The 16,579-nt window shown below is 45.0% G+C and overlaps 1 protein-coding gene across 2 annotated transcripts in view; it reads right to left on the bottom strand.

Moving 5' to 3' along the window:
* Window positions 1-16,579, bottom strand: part of whrna (whirlin a) — an 85,661-nt gene that overhangs the window by 33,680 nt on the left and 35,402 nt on the right. For both annotated transcript variants that reach the window (XM_062413023.1, XM_062413022.1), the window contains exons 2-3: window positions 10,588-10,806; window positions 7,622-7,747 (exon numbers count right to left, since the gene is read on the bottom strand). In XM_062413023.1, coding sequence (XP_062269007.1) covers window positions 7,622-7,747; window positions 10,588-10,806 — 345 coding nt within the window. The remainder of the gene's footprint in view (window positions 1-7,621; window positions 7,748-10,587; window positions 10,807-16,579) is intronic.

Genomic DNA, 16,579 nt, shown 5'->3' with positions numbered 1-16,579 from the left:
TTTTTTACCTTTACTACCTTATCTTATCTTATCCCTGATTTGATTTATTCCAGCGTATCCCTTGCTCTGTCAGTATATATCAACCTTAAGTTCTATATAAATAATTTAGGAGGCTTTTAAGGAAGAAATTATCGAGTTATGTTCCCTAAACAAACATTTACTTGTCTTCTATTTAAACCCATATATTGATAGCATTCATTTTTGTTCATACAGGGACATGAAACACCCACAGGAGACTGTTGATGTGAATGACTTTGGGGAAACTTTCGGCTCGTCTCCTCAAACCAGTCGATCGGAGACGGGGGAACAATCTTAATGATGCAACTCTGACAGCGGTGATGTGGTGAGTGAGCCTGAATGCTAACGACTCATCCACACTGCAGAGAAGCGTCTCTGCTGAACAGCTTCATGAGGAGCGGCCCGGAGAACTCTCCCTGCCGCCTGTCACCGGGTTTAACACCGAGTTCCTGCCGGTGGGACGGAGGGGGGGTGGGGGGGGGGTGCTCATGAAAAACAAATCCAGAACACGAGTCTGGAGATGTTTGGAGGAGCTGCTCAAAAGTGTTTGTCTAATATCTGCTCTGAAACTCGTAGATTCACGAAGAACAAGTGTATTCGACTGATAAATGATTCTTTACTGATCAGATTGTTAAGTCCATAAACTAATATCTCTACAAAATGAAATGTAAAAGTGTAAAAACTTTTCCAGGATAAGTTTTTTTTACTCTAGATAAATGCTGAGAAAAGCAAAGACACACATTCTAACAGGAAAACAAGTGTCAGGCGATAGGGGAATGAAAAATGGTTTGCTGGTGTCAGAGTGTTTATAGAAAGAATAAATTGCTCATGATCTGTGAGCTGATCTGAGTCGGAGCCTCTGGATGAGTCACCGACTCACCGTGTGCTATCTGTGCACTGTTTATTCGGTCCGGAGAAGTCAGCACTCAAGTAAAAAGCCACACACCCAGAAATCTCTGTGCAGTCGTGGATTTAGGTTGAACAGCCACATTTAGAGGGACTCATCCGTCTCCCACCTTCAGGAACAAGTCGAGGATTAAAGGAGTAAACGTCTCAGCAGGATTTTGTCTCCCTGCTCCAGCTGAGGGCCGTGATCTTGTGTTTACAGGTGTAACTGGAGAGATCGATGGGGCAGCTGCAGCCGGTTCAGAGCCCTGAGGCCGTGCTATCAGCCCAGGTCTCAGATCATGTGTCAAAGAATTGATTCTGAAAACTGCTGCTGCTGGTTTATCAAAGCGCTGAAACACACGTTTGTGTTCGGCTGCTCGGTCGTGACCCATCGGGACCTCCGCTCGACTGGGACGGGTTCTGATTTAGTGGAGAGACGGAGTTCTGTCTCTGCGCTTCACTCGTCTGGAACAAACTTCCACAGAACCGCAGGTCGGATACAAAACTCAGCTCTGTTGAAACAAGACTTTTCTGTTTGTGGCTGACTTTTGTTGAATCAGATCTTCTTTCTGTTTCCATCAAACTGCTCGTTCGTCTTGTCTGGTGTTGCTTTTACATTTTGTCTTGATGCCTTGTTGTTGAGAGGCGCTGCACAAATACACTTGCCAGTTCTACCGGGTGTTTATTTGGTCTCTAAATTCATGCACGTAGAAAAAAAAACACTCCAAAAAGAATAAATATCCGTGAGCACAAAAACTCAGGAGTGAGCATATCTGTGGTTCTGCACGAGGCTGAGACGAGTGTGAACTCCACAGCAGACGTATGAGATCCCTGAAGTTTACCACTGCTCCAGATAAAAGAAGGGACAGGAGCTGGAATGTCAATCATTTTGTCCATAGTTTGACATTTGTCCCAATATGTCAAGACTTTGGTCAGATCTCCAAAACATGCACGCAACCCAAAACAAATTTCTGGTGTTGAAACCATGTTTTCCTCCCATTAACGTGTTTGAAATGAGAAAACGTGGCACGTCAGCAGGAAGCTCTGTGCTCCGGTTTCAATGAGAGACGCTCATGCATTATTCAAATTCATATTTATCAAGGAAATCACAAGAAGACGTGTGTGTGACCGAGAACACAAATTAAATCGAGTGAGCATTTGTTCCATCTGGATATTTCCGTGTGTGTGTGAGTGTGTGAGTGTGTGTGTATGTGTGTGTGTGCGTGCGTGCGTGTGTGTTGGTGTTTTGGCAAACAGGACAATCTGAGAACAGCTCCCGACTTCTCACTCGGGGACAATGTGCAGTTTGCATCTATAAACGACAGCCACTCAAAAAACCTCAGAGCCATTTCCCGTTTGTCCCCCGTGCCGTGTGCACGACAGAGCGGCCGCCGTGACTTTGTAGTCGGTGCCAGCAGAGACAATCAGGAGCGTTTGGCTCAGTGGGGCCCGATTGATAATGGGGGGCTGTGGTTTAGCTCACGCCCCTCATCTCCACTCCTAATGTGAGACAACATCTGAGTGTGTGTGTGTTCGCTCAGAGGTGTGTGTCTGTACAACAGAGAGGACATGGAGGAACAAGTGTGGGTCTCAAAGTCTGGAGCCTGTAGTCCAGGGGTCGGGAACCTTCTTACTATCAAGGGGCCAATTTCATTTTTGTAACATCCTTCGAGGGCCATCAATTATTGTTGTTTATTAATCAATCACAATTCACTAGGTCATTGTAAAACACCAGTTTCACTGGGAAATGTGTAACTGTGCAGTGAAACCTTGGTGCATTCTGAAAAGTATTAAGGTAACCCTGTCACCAGAAATAATTTTGTTGTTTGGATATATTGTCCAAGAAATAATTGTGCTAAAATAACATTATTGTCATTACCTTTAAACCACTGATATAGTAATAATATTATAGCATAATCATGCAAGTACACCCTTAAGAGCGATATAACGCATAAATAAAATAAAAACAACTTTAATGTCTTCATAGAGTTCACGTTGTCCTTCAAACAAGATTAAGGTCCTGTCTGTTTTGTCCGCCAGCTTTCAGATGAAGTGCACAAATTTCCATAAAGCTGCTCGGACTGCTGAGGAATACAACTAAATAAAAATTAAGAAGCGACATCAAAGAGGTAAACGTTCTGTTTTTAAAAAAGCAGGTAGGACGAGAGGACAGCAGCCTGAGCCGGGGCCGGAGAGAGAGAGGAGGTGAGCAAACTGCAGAGCGCCATCGGTTTTCTGTGGAGAGCAGCAGTTGTTATTTACTCCTCGATGGTCCCTGGCAATTTGGAAAAAATGAGGAGGCCCAGCTGCCTGTCGAGCGACCAGACTGATCAATGAGCCCCTGGGCTAGAATCACACGTTTCTGTGTGGTCTGCAGCCGCCACAACTTCTTTTGTTTCTGAAGCTCGGGTTTATTCGAGCGAGGAACTGACTCCTGTCGGTTCCCAGCAGCTGAGGCCACACGGCCCTACATCGATAACAAGTGGGAATAAACCGCTTGCACCAGAAATAGCAGCGTGGAGCCATTAACACTTCACACAGGAGGAGGGTGGAAGCAGAGGCTTGTGTGTGGACCTGCAGCCGGGGGGGTGACGGGGCCTTTATCTCGGCTCTGTGGGGATCAGCAGGTTTATATGGTCTGAAAATAAATTCATGAAATATGTATTTAACAAACACAGAGGAATTAAACACCTCACACATTGTCTTCAAAGTACTTTCTACAGATAATGTGAGCTCGTTGCTAATATCTGTCCTTGAAGCAGGCGGCTACACAAGCACAGTGTGTGTCTGTGTGTCTGTGTGGGTGTATAATACAATGTACAGTGTGTACTATGAATAAATATACATTGTAAAAGAGCAGTATTTGTATGCATGGGCTCGGTTTCTGTTTTTTTAAAGGTCAAATGATTCATCGTACGAATATTCTATTGTTTTTCCTTTGAAGTGTGTTTCTGATTTTATGTATGATTCGAATTTAAATGGTGACATCCACCACAGCCGGGGGCGCCGCTCTCCTGGTCGCACGGGCGCCCCACGGGTTCGATTCTGTCCTGGTCCTTTGCTCCAGGGGTATGTTCTGTGGAGGTTATAGTTTTACTCAGCAGTGGAAAAGTAAACGTACTCTGTTGTTGTTTTATTAACGCTTTTAAAAAGTTTGTTTGTTGTATAAGCTTCAAATAATTCATTCAAGAAAAATCTTTAATGTTATAAAGATCTAAAGCACAGCAGTTAAACTGTGAATGTGTTAAATATTTGAATTTTCATGTCGTTTGTTCTCTCGGATGTTAAATATTCTGTCTGTGTTTGTCACATTCTGGTCTAACGTTTCCTTTGAGAGACAAATATAATAATTATTTATATTTTCTACATGAGCTTTGTGACATTCATCTGAACCTTCTCATCAGCAGCTATTTGACCTGTAGCTTCAAACAAATCCAGTGCAAAGAGTTTTGTTCTCTTCTATTAAACACATCTAAATTATTTATCAGCTGCACTTAAAGGGGAAATTAACATTTTACTATTGCAATGAACTTTATTATCATTATTATGCAATTAAAGCAAATAACACGTGACAGAGAAACTGGATCTATTGAGGATATAGCTGCAGGGACAGAAACTAAAAATTTTGTTCCACATGTGATGAACTCAGTGTGTTAAATTAACTCAATATTGAAAGATAAACACTCTTTCACAATGTGCCAACGCAGTGAAAGAGTGGGTTTCGTTATTAGATTCGAGGACATTTGTTTGTTATGGTTACAGTAATAAAAACCTGGTGAATGTTATAGAATAACATTCACCAGGTTTTTATTACTGTAACCAGAACATGATGCATGCTGGGGGGAAAAAGCTGAGACAAACTCCTCTAGTGGAAATGAGAAAAGAAGTTAATCGCTTTCTTTAGCCGGTTTAACTGCTTTTACCTCCTAATTTTTTAGTAAAAGAGGTGAAATCCTACTTATCACAAAGAAGATCCATCCCTCAGGAAATGTGAGTGTGAGTTTTTATCCTTTTGATGAAGAAGAAACGAGCTTCCAGCTGTTTTTCAGATCCCTGTTCAGTGTTCAGGCCCAAAAATACAAAATACAGCTTCGACGTTTGTGATCCTCAGATCTTAACTTTGACTTTGTCAGCGTATTAGGAAGAGTTGTTTAAATTCATTATTGTTGCAGTGATGCTTCTTTATTATCCAGACGGCTGAACGGAAATATTTAGAGGTTGTAAGAGAGAGAGTGACACACACACACACACAAACACACACACAAACACTGCTGCTCGCCAAGTGTTTTCTTTTTCCCAATTTGCTTTGTGCACTTTCAGCAGAATTGCTTTATTATGAAGAGAGGATGGAGAATCCCCTCTGTGCAGATTGAAAACCACTTGGCCTTTCTCCATCTCCTCGTGTGGTTCTCTCTTCATTCACTCTGCCAGAGTGTACACACAGTTCAGATGTGTGAGTCCACCACCAGGAAGCCTACACAAATCCATCGCCCGGTCTGATTATCTCCGTGAGTTGACGGCCTCGACCTTTTTCATTTGGCTTCAGTTAAATGAAACTGATTCGGGCAGATGCCAGCTAAAGGGCAGGGGGCGGGTCTGACCTTTCCGATCCTCTAGACAGAGGCAGGGAGCAGTGCTGGGGTCAAAGTGTGTCCACGAGTCAAACACATATATTCAAATGCACATATTGGCATGTGGACCCTCTGCTTTTACTCTGAAGGAGACACATCCAGCTCTGACTCAGATTGATGCCTGTGGTGCAGCAGCACATCGATGACACCCAGGAGGTTTTTGATGAGCACTTTCCTGGATATTTTCCCAGCAGGGATCCCACTACACAGAATCACCCTGTGACAGACCATCAATGATGCCCTTGTTAAAGAGGACGTGTCTGATCTGAGAGCAGCTCGCCCGCCGCCCCGCTGAGATCTGCACCCCCCGCTCTCTGGTATTTCACAAAAATAGAAAGCGCTGACAACAGAGTGTGAATAAATCAACGTTATCATCCATTTAAAATGTTACAAAAAATGTCTTTTATAATGCAGGCAGATAAGAAAGGGGAATTTCGCCATTTCTCATTTCAACAGTTTGACAGATTGATAAGAAGTAAATGACAGTTTCCAGACGTGCACTGAACTGCAGATGTTTAAAACCAGGAGGAGCTGGAGGTGTGGAAGCAGACGTGCAAGTTTGATGCTCCGGGCTTTCTACAAAACTTCTCCTGCAGCTCGGCTAGTTTGGAAACCACTAATCTATACTGCACTCTAATTAAGTAGCTTGCATCCGCAGAAAACAACTAATTAAGAAGGTTTCACCTGAAAACACGGAACAATGAGGCCAAGAAGTGAATCAGTGGTTCACCAGGCGGCCGACCACAACACAACAGAGGCTAAGAACACTTCAATCTGTGAGCAAACTACAAACTCTGATTGGCTCCAGCCTCAAAGCGCCCCATCAGACGATAAGTGGATTAGATGCATGTACATATTATGAATATCGGAGGATTTCAGGGATGGAGCATAACAACGATTTTGCCTTGGGCGGGATCAGAACCCAGCAGACCCCCCCCCCCCAGAGACTCTTCTGCACATGTCAACAAGGAGGCGGCAAACGATTAGCTCCTTGGAGACGAAGCTTTCTACAGATACGCTCCTGAATTAATGTAAATGGCTCCTGGCGCAGAATTTTAAATAGTAGTGTCTGCATTAGTGTGTCTCATTTGTTCCCTACAAACACAAGTGTGTGTGTGTGTGTGTGTGTGTGTGTCTGGTATGGGAGGTCGACCATGACTGTGCACTTTCTGCTTCCCTCACTCTGTCAGGACAGCTCCTGACATCTGGCCCCTGCAGGTGAAGCCGGGTGGAGCAAATCAACCAGAGCCTGAAGCAGGCCGCTTCTGGAACATCCTCCGCCTCCTACATGATAATCCAGTTTTTCTAAATGATCAAATAGACCCAGCTTTACCAGGCAGCAGCTATTTAAGGTTCTGGAAACTCAGGTTGGACAAGTTCCAAAACTCCTTCAACCCAAATCTGTTAATATCAAATTGGAGGATTTACTTAAAAGATATGGATTTGGGGAAGTACAGGCAATAGCTCAAGTGAGATGAGCAGAGGAACTTTTAGAGGAGACGAAACTACAGGCGTCTAAATGAAATAACCTCACATGGGCAAAGAGACAAACAGTTTACAACTTTTACATCTTCTTAATAAGGATGATTATCACAACCTCCTCCATTCATCTTTTGTAGCCTTGAATAGATAAGAGATCTACAAATAGTGATGGTTTCAGAACACAGCCAACAAATAGCACAAGTTCTTTCTGATCCCTTCAAACACCTGATTATTAAACCTAACTTTGTCAGCACATGGTGACGGAGAATAGAGATGTGGAACTGTGCTTGTGATCAAAGTGACCAATCGTAGGACGGGAGCATCAGCCCGAGTCCCCGCCTCCAAAGACTCAGAAGCCACGAGCCAGAGACTTTTCTAATTTTGAGACATTTGAAACATGACGTGTGGCTTTAAATAATATCACGGGGGTCATATTGTGAGAAATCCTCCACCAACACATCGAGTTGAGCTGAACAGCTTCAGAAAGCACGAGACACGGAGTCCCATTCGTTCCTCAGCAGCTCGACAACCCTCATGACAGATGTGACAGGTCGGATCCCGGTGAGACTGCTGAGTGTGTGACAGGCAGAGGGAAGTGATACCTTGAGTCCTCCACACTCCGCCGCCGACGCCTGGTCCACTCCGGTGATGTAAATACCCAGAGCGTACTCGGCGCCCCCCCGGATCATCAGACCCAGAGAGCGGCCGTCGTCCAGAACCAAGTTGACCTGTTAGGACACAGAGAGACACAAACAGAACAGTGTGAAGCAGACATTATAGTTTTAAAATGATATTTCTCTCTCCATTGTGTTGCTTGGCGGGCGGCCACGATTCGCCCGTGGTGCCGAGTTGTGACACAATGCATGATGGGAATGACAGCGCTGCTCTGAGCCGGGATTTGTCTGCAGACAAAAGAGCGTTCCAGGAGATTTGGTGACTCAGAGGCAAAAACCAGGAGGAATCTGTTCCGCTCGGCCGATCCCCCCCCAAAACATTAAATACTCACATTTGTGTTATTGCTAAAACCATTTTTTTTCCCAGGAAATCTAAAGGTTCAGAGTCAGTGCAGCAGAATTTATCATGGATATTTATTTATCTTTGTTCTCCCTGTGGGGGGATTTGTGGAATCAGAATCCAGCGGCATCAACACAAAACCTCCGCTGAGCACAAAACACAGACAATAGATACCATAAAAATATGGCAGCCATTTTTGATCTACTGTCTAAACTTGCTTAATCTTGTATTTGTCTGTGGAGCCACGTTCCTCCTTCAGAAGTCAGTTCCCTCCTGCTCTCTGATCCGGAGGCTGGACAGTTTGAGGAGATCTTCACTCATCTGATGAATCTGCTCATTTGAGCGACTCTGGCAGGTGGAATCTGCTCAGCGTCAGGAATCAGGAGCCTCGGAGTCATATCATGTTGTCCCTTCACTCTGCAGCTCTTTGCTTTGTCCCCGGACCGGCAGCTTCCCCTTGATTCACTAATCTATTAACGTCAGATCCATCTCTGCTCAGGACAAACAGGATTACACGCTTTCTCAAATCTTTACTTACAGTGATTCACTTAGAGTGAATGTAATTCAGACTATATCCGGAGACTTTATCTGTTTCTCCTCTTGATGGCATTAACAGGTTAAAAATCAATAATTCATTTAAAAAAGAACATCTCCTCCATCGTTAACTAATGGCCACTTAACTCAGCGTTTCCTAAATTGTACATTTGGAAAGCGGGAGAGCACATTAAAGCTTCCGTCGTCCGACTGGGAGACTTTCAAGCTGTGTGCTGCCAAAAATGTAAAATCCCAATCGCTTCATTACTTCATTACTTTTTCCAAGATTGAAAAGGGGGGAAGCAGCCGAACAACATGGGTTCTCTTCTCCTCTCCTCTCCCCTCCTCTCCCCTCCCCTCCTCTCCCCTCCTCTCCCCTCCTCTCCTCTCCTTGCCGCTGCAGTAATTTTAATAACCGCCTGCTTACTGGGGCCGAGCCAGACACCTTTGCTCGGTGGGCATACGGAGGAACTGGTGTTCTCTCTGACATTTATGCAGGACATGGAGAACAGTTTTAATTAACAGACTCATCCCTCTTTTATTGGATGCACGGAGAGCAGCTCTCTGGGCTCGACACGTTTCCCTGGCATCAGCTGTTATCAGGGAATTAACTCAGTAAGATGCCAGAAGACGATATACCTGGGATATGAACTCCGCCATCTTGTGCTGGTAATACAATTTAGAGGTTCTGCTTCTAATGTCTCGTTCAATCTACACAATTTGTGGCTCAACAATTACACTGTCTGACAGAAGCTGAGCCAAATTGGTTGAATTCAGACGCAGCTTTTGTTTGGAGCTGAACTGAGTCACTTCCTCCTCCGTGATATCTCACCGTGAAGAAGAGGCAGCTTTGGGGAAAGTGGGATATCGTCGAGTTACTAACTCACATCACAGGAGTTTGAATACGACGGGTTTTAATTGTCCCCGAAACAAAGTGGATTCAAAATCGGAACATTTCACATCAGAGAGAACAAGCTTCACCTCCATGAAATACTGTACACGCACTTACGCAGGTCTAATATTCGCTAAACTTTATCTGCCTGGACGTAACTGCAGCCGGTGGCGATGCAGCCGAGGCCGTTAAGATGAATGTGCGACTCTCAGCCGCTGGAAAAGAGAAAGTCGTGGTGTAATAAATCTTTGACGTGGCTGTGACAGCTCCTCCCTGCAGGTCAGCTGGTCCCGAGCCGGCCGCCTTCCGTGGGGACTCAAACTCCAATTATTGTTGTTTTTAAGTGTTCTATATTTGTCCATTACCGAGTCCAACTGGTATAATTTACTTCCACTCCCCCCCCGAGACAGAAGTCTTTCCTTAATAAAGAAATGGCCACGTCGGACCAGACACGTAGAGAACAAGCTGCCCTCCATTTAAATATATATAATGAAGTTATTAAGAAAAACATGCAGCTACAGTTAATGCAAATCACAATATTATAAAGTTAAATAAAGTGGAAACAAAACTCTAGAAATCAGCAGAAGTTACGTGAAACCAGATCATAATCCTTGTCTCTGTTTTAGCATCAATTCATACAACGTGACGTCTGCTGAATTATAAATACATATATATATATATATATTTTAATTTCTGCCTTCAGAGAACGTTGACTTTTGTGCTGTAGGATGTTTATATTATAAAATATTTATGATTTATAGATTAAACACTTGTAGACGCTGTCGGTTACTTAAGATCATCGTAATTTAGCTATTTTTTATATTAATCATGAATATTTGATGCTATGTTAGTTGAAAATGAACTTTCAGAAGGAATTCAGGACAAAATACTGGTAATTTGTTTTAATCACAAAATCCAGCAGGTCCAGTTACCTTGATTCAAATTGTGGATTGCTCTGGCTTTGAACATTGTTTGGATAATGGTAATACTGTAATAATTATGAATATTTTGTCACTCCCTCCCTGTTATTCTCATTCCCTTGAAGGTTGAGCTGAGACTTGTTGTTTAGAAAACGCAGACACTAGAAACACGGATCCATTATTCAACCTCCCCGGAGTCCCGTCTCACCTTCTTCTCGTCGCCCTCCTGCAGCAGCTGCATGTTGCTGCGTCGCTGGCTGTCGTTTCTCTTCAGGGTGGCGCTGCGATGCTCCAGCAGGTCGGGCGGGGGGGACACACCTCGACCCTGAGGGTCAACCCAGGTATAAACATGATTGGTGACATAGCCGCCAGGAATCCGCCCGACTGAGCGCACGGAGAGACAAAGCTTTTTACTGCCCTTCAAGACCTGAGGAGGAGGAGAGGAGAGAACATCGAGTTTAAAAGAGCTGGAAGTACACAAAAAATACTTCAACTCATGTAATTTGATTGGAAAGGAGTATTCTAAAATACACACTTGCTTCACTAAGGGGATATTTGGCGGAAAACTGAAGTTTACAGAGATTCAAACTGATTTTCACGGTTCTGCTTCAGCGCCCTTGAACAACCCACAGAGGCAGAAACACACATTTACCCACAACAGCAAAAAAACATTGCTAACACATTTCCACTGAGCTGCTGTCGGCTGTGCCTCATTGACTCCTGATGGTTTGCTGTGTGGCATCTCTCTGCAGGTCGATGTTTCCATGCGACCAAAATAAATGAGGCTGAAGCTCCGACTCGTCAACACGACTCTTGGGCAACAGCAGCAACATGCACAGAACCCCTGATTCCATCTTTCAAAACAAAACTCCTCACGCTCGAGTGCACTGCTTATGAGTTTATGAGTTTTGAAAGGATGTGAAATGTCTCTGAGACTTAACATTTCAAATCATTAATCAATGTCAGGATCATAGTTTGAACTGGACAAGTGGGTCCAAGCGTCTTTTTTACCCATTAACCTTCTGGAGCTCAACGTAAACCAGGATTCGAGGCAAAGCTTTTATTTACCTCGGCTCAATGTGCACTTCATGATTGCATCGTTTTGATTGTGAATGACCGGTTGTTGCTTAGCATCCTGGAAAACCCTGCTGCGTCCCACTGACTGGAACAGGAAGGTGATTCCTTCTTAATGAAAATGTCCTCTCTCTCTCTCTCTCTCTCTCTCTCTCTCTCTCTCTCTCTCTCTCTCTCTCTCTCTCTCTCTCTCTCTCTCTCTCTCTCTCTCTCTCTCTCTCTCTCTCTCTCTCTCTCTCTCTCTCTCTCTCTCTCTCTCTCTCTCTCTCTCTCTCTCTCTCTCTCTCTCTCTCTCTCTCTCTCTCTCTCTCTCTCTCTCTCTCTCTCTCTCTCTCTCTCTCCATCAGGATCTAGATTCTTTCTTCATTTGCTAATCAATATATAAACAGATTTCTACCTGCATCACCTTTGCAGCTGCAGATGCATTGTTCAGCTGCTTGTGTTTCAGCTGTGCTCCTATATGATGTTGTTCAACTCGTCTAAAAGGCTTCATACATTCCTGATTTTGAAAGAGCATAACGTCATTAAATGTGAGTCTGTAATGTGGTTATTGCTTTAATGTTCATATTTATTGAATAAACAAAAAACTGAGACAGAAAATCCGTCCCTCTTGCTGATTCGTCAGTGCACACAACATCCCTCCATTCTCTCCCTCCTGCTTCCTTCTACTATTAAATACTTGCAGAGTAAATGCAGAGGAACCTACCCACCCCCTGAAGAGACTGATTACCCACATTCACATGTCTGAGCCACTCTGACAACATCACAGAATAAAAGGCAAGATCCACATATTTGGACAGCATGTGTTTAAGCAGCTCTCTTTCAAAATAGATGAGAAGTCGACAAAAATCAATGCTGTCTCTGCAAACACACCCATGTTTAGAGAGACAACCAGATGAAGGGAGGAGAAGGAGGAGGAGGAGGAAGAGGAGGAGAGGGAGGAAGAAAGCTAGGACCCAGGGAGATGAAGCATCACCTGTCCGAGTGCTGTGGATCTCAGAGAAGGTCTCAAACCGGCTGAGTCAACTTCACCGTCCTGATTTGTGCTGAGAGACAATAAACCAAACACACCCGTCATCACTCGCTCCTCCTCCTCCTCCTCCTCCTCCTCCTCCTCCTCCTCCTCCTCCTCCTCCTCCTCCTCCTCCTCCTCCTCCTCCTCCTCCTCCTCCTCCTCCTCCGCATAAATACACAGCTGAAGATAAAAGTCTCCAACAGGCGAGTTTGCCGGCACTCGCGGCCTCTAACTCACAGACACAGAGGATAAAACGTGAAGAGAGAGAAACACTTGCACATGGAAAGGTGCAAAAAAAAAACAACATGAAGCGCGTGACGCCAGCGCGACTGTACTTGTGATTGTGTTGCTCTGCGGCCGACACATCAGCAGGAGCTCCTGCAATCAAGATGCAGAACAAAGACGCTGCACACGTAGCGACAAAGAAAAAGGCCGATGACATTTCCTGCAGAAAAAGCAGGTTGTGTAAAGCTGAGGAAAGATCTCAGGATACAGAAGTTAAAATATTCATTAAAGGATAAAATGGAAAAACCATATTGATGTAGTCTAACTGCAAAAACAGAGTGAAGTGCAGTAGAAGTAGGACACAGCTCCACACACACTCTGCCTCACTTTGTCTCAGAGACACTTTGCCAAGCAGCTGAAGAGCGTCCCCGTGATTTACGGTTCCAACCGGGCGGCGCCGTGCTGCGAGCCGTTCTCAGAGATTTAACTGCGTTTAGAGGAAGTGACACACAAGGAGAAACGGCAGCGACGCAGAGTGATGGAGGCGGCGGCGGCGGGGCGGCGGGGGGGGCGGCAGGTTTAACAGGCTGCTGCATCCCGTGAATAAGAAGCGGAGGGTAACAGACGGAGCAGCCGCGGTGCAGTGCCGTCTTTAATGCACCGTCCCTGGAGTGAAGTGCTGATTGTGACACCGGGCTGATGAGCCTGGGCCCCGGCTGGAGGTCGGAAAACAAACGGCACTGGGAAAGTACATTTCAGGGGCGTAATGGGAACTGGTAGGTAAACTGCTTTGAGGCCACACTGTGGAAAAACAAACAATATGCTCTCATGAGGGCGGAGCTAATCCATTTCACACAGCGGCTCCATCAGGCAGAAATACACAGGCGTCACTGTGGGAGTTGTAAGAGGCAGCCAGGAAAATGACAAAATGGCATAAAACAAAAGAAGTGACACGAGGCCGCAGGGATTCAACCATAAAACCTGTTTATGCAGAATCTGGATTAAATGGCTCCAATGACGCACACTCAAACAGGAGGAGCCAGATATCAAAAAGGAAGGGGAAATCATAGATGCTCCATATGTTCCCCACAATTATCTGTGTTCTTTTTGTTGATTGTGTTAATGTGACTTAAAAGTTCGTAAAGGTTGTGATAGTTTCAAAAGTGGATTTAACCTGCACTTCACTCATCAGCAGATCTCTGGACTAACCTCTCCGCTCCTTCTGTGCTGCAGGCAGAGGATTTGGAAGTCAGCGCTAATTGTTCCTGCTAATTACACGTTTGATGAGTTGTTGTGCACACACTTAACGCACGGGCAAACACAAGTGCAGGCTGGGTACACAGTCGCACACAAACAAACAAACAAACAAAGACGCCGACCAGCTGAGGCTCAGATCTGATAGTGACAAAGAGCCGTGTGAATGTTCGCTGGGTTTATTTACAGATGTTGCAAAAGCTCTGTCAACCACTGTATATTAGATTTACACAAACAAGTGGGTGATGCTATATTTAAAATATGCTATGCAGACGTCTCAGCTGTCAATCATGAAGTTTCACCCTGTTTTTAAACCATCAAATAACTGATACAAACCAAAATGATCAGAAACATGAACACAAACATCACTGCAATGATTAACTGACTAAACAGAAAACATTTTGGAGAGCGTTTATTTGACGTGTGCTTTCTTTCATGTGCCACCTCCTAACATGGAGGAGGTGGGGTTTATGACCTGTAATGCAGCGTGGCCACCAGGGGGCGATCAAGACACTTTGTCCTCATATTCGAGAGCCGTTCTGTCACACACACACAAACTCTAGCTGAACACCAGAGCCAGTGTTGAAACGCATCTTCTCCGATGCCCTGATTCACACGTTCAGACTCAAACAGTCGAGACGCCGTTCACTGGGAATTGAACCTTGACGACAAGCCGGCGCCGCCCCTGCACCACTCGAGAGCTGAACAATTTCCCAGCAGCACGAGCTGTGAGAGCAGCAGCTCGATGTACAGTGAATGTGTCGCCGTGCACAAGAGCAACAAACCTGGCGACAACCAATTTGGCCCGACGTGATTCCTTGATTGATGCGACCGAGCCGTGTGTGTAAACAACACGCTGGACGCACACAGGCGGGGGAGCGGAGACAAAAGACAGCCGGAGACACTTTAAATCCATGTGTGTGAAAGAGACGTCGGTCCTTAAATCTCAGACGAGTGGAGTGAAGTGTAAAAAATGCAGATTCTGTCACATCAAATTAAACTTTTAATGCATTTATCGGTGGCTCCGTTTGCTGCTCCATTAAGAAGATGTTGAGATTTACATTTGTACATTCTCCTCTGTTGTAACTCTCGTTTATGGACGTTGGCTTACGCAGCACTTTTTGCAGAAACTTGTCTGCAATAAAAAAAAACAGTGTGCAGCAGTAAAATCAAACTTGAGGACGAGGATCATAACTTTCGGGGCCATCTGTGTTTCTGTGAACATTACAGCGAAGGCCGAGGAACATTATCTTCTTGGTGATAAGTATAAAACAGAAAACCTCCACAAACAAGTGATTCTGCAGGAGATTAAAATGACTGATTCTTATTTTCAGGCGCTGCGTTGTGTGTGTTGGTTGTGTTGCGTCCTTGTGAGCTGCGGGGAACAAGCGAGCTGTAACAAAAAGTGAAGTGTGTGTTTGATGGCCTGTTGGGGACGTGAGGAAAGCGGATCTGTCAGAGGTGTGAATGGATCGTAGCCGTCGATGCCGTGCGGCGTTGACACAATTTTCAAATCTGATCCATCGATCTGGCTGCGCTCGCTCACGCTCGTGCCTTCAGGGGAAAGTCAAAGAGAGTAGAGCGGCAGCGAGCGTGTGGATGAAGTGTTTCCCCGACGCTGAGCGAGAGCAAAGAATAAACACTGGGATCCGATGAGCTCTTTACACATCGGCTCAGTTTGCATGTTTCACAACGTACAAAACACTTTGGGTTAAATGAGCTGTAAAATAAATCATGTGACTATTAGTTGATGATATGCGTTAATTCTGGTTCTAAAATCATATTGATAACCACATTTATATTTTAAAGGGGACAAATTATGCCCATTTTACCACAGTTGATATGGTTCCTTGTAGTCTTAATGAAATGTCTGTAGCATATTTTGGTTGAATACCACAATGATCATTTAAAACCTTTAAAGCCTGGCTGCGAGAGCCCCAGCTCCCCAGCGCAGCCCCGCAGTGGGAGCAGTGGGAGCTGTGGGAGCTTGAGCTGGTGCAGCATCCTTCCACACAGTTGAGTCAAGGTTTAGAGGTGTCCCGGGGTCCCTTGTTTGTGAGGCCACTTAAATGTCTGACGGGTAGCAGCAGCGAGCTAACGCTAGCCGGGCTCCACCAGCCCGGTTAGCTCGAATGCTAACGCTAGCCGGGGTGTGCACCTAGGGAGCTAGGGGAGCCGGGCTCGCGTTAGCTCGCAAGCTAACCGGGCCTTTGGAGTCAGGCTAGGTTTAGCTCGCTCGTCCAAGGCTATGTAGCGAGACTCCCTACATGGGCATGGTGGGACTATGACGTCTATTTCTGTCGTAATCCCGTTCTACGCACTGTAGCGTAACGTTTCTGACATAGAGGAACCACAACTGACGCGGGAGTTGTTTTTTTCCAGAGTTTTTGGGACAGTAGACACGCCAGATACCCAAATTAAGTAGAAGTGTAGAAGCACTACAAACGTGAAATTTTCATAATATGTCCCCTTTAAAAATCAACTTTTTATGAGTTTAACATGGCTCACAGCGCCACCTAGTGTCTCAAACCGTTTTGAACATTGCAGGGTCAATGCCTACGTAGTTTGGGACGTCTCGACTTCAAGTTTAAACTCTTCAATGAAGAAAGGAGCGGCCTCGGCCTCGTGAGTG

The sequence above is a fragment of the Platichthys flesus genome, chromosome 19 (assembly GCF_949316205.1).
Source record: "Platichthys flesus chromosome 19, fPlaFle2.1, whole genome shotgun sequence".
In the NCBI taxonomy this organism is placed as follows: domain Eukaryota; kingdom Metazoa; phylum Chordata; class Actinopteri; order Pleuronectiformes; family Pleuronectidae; genus Platichthys; species Platichthys flesus.
Note: the sequence above shows the minus strand (reverse complement) of the source record. Positions and strands in the feature narration are given on the sequence as shown.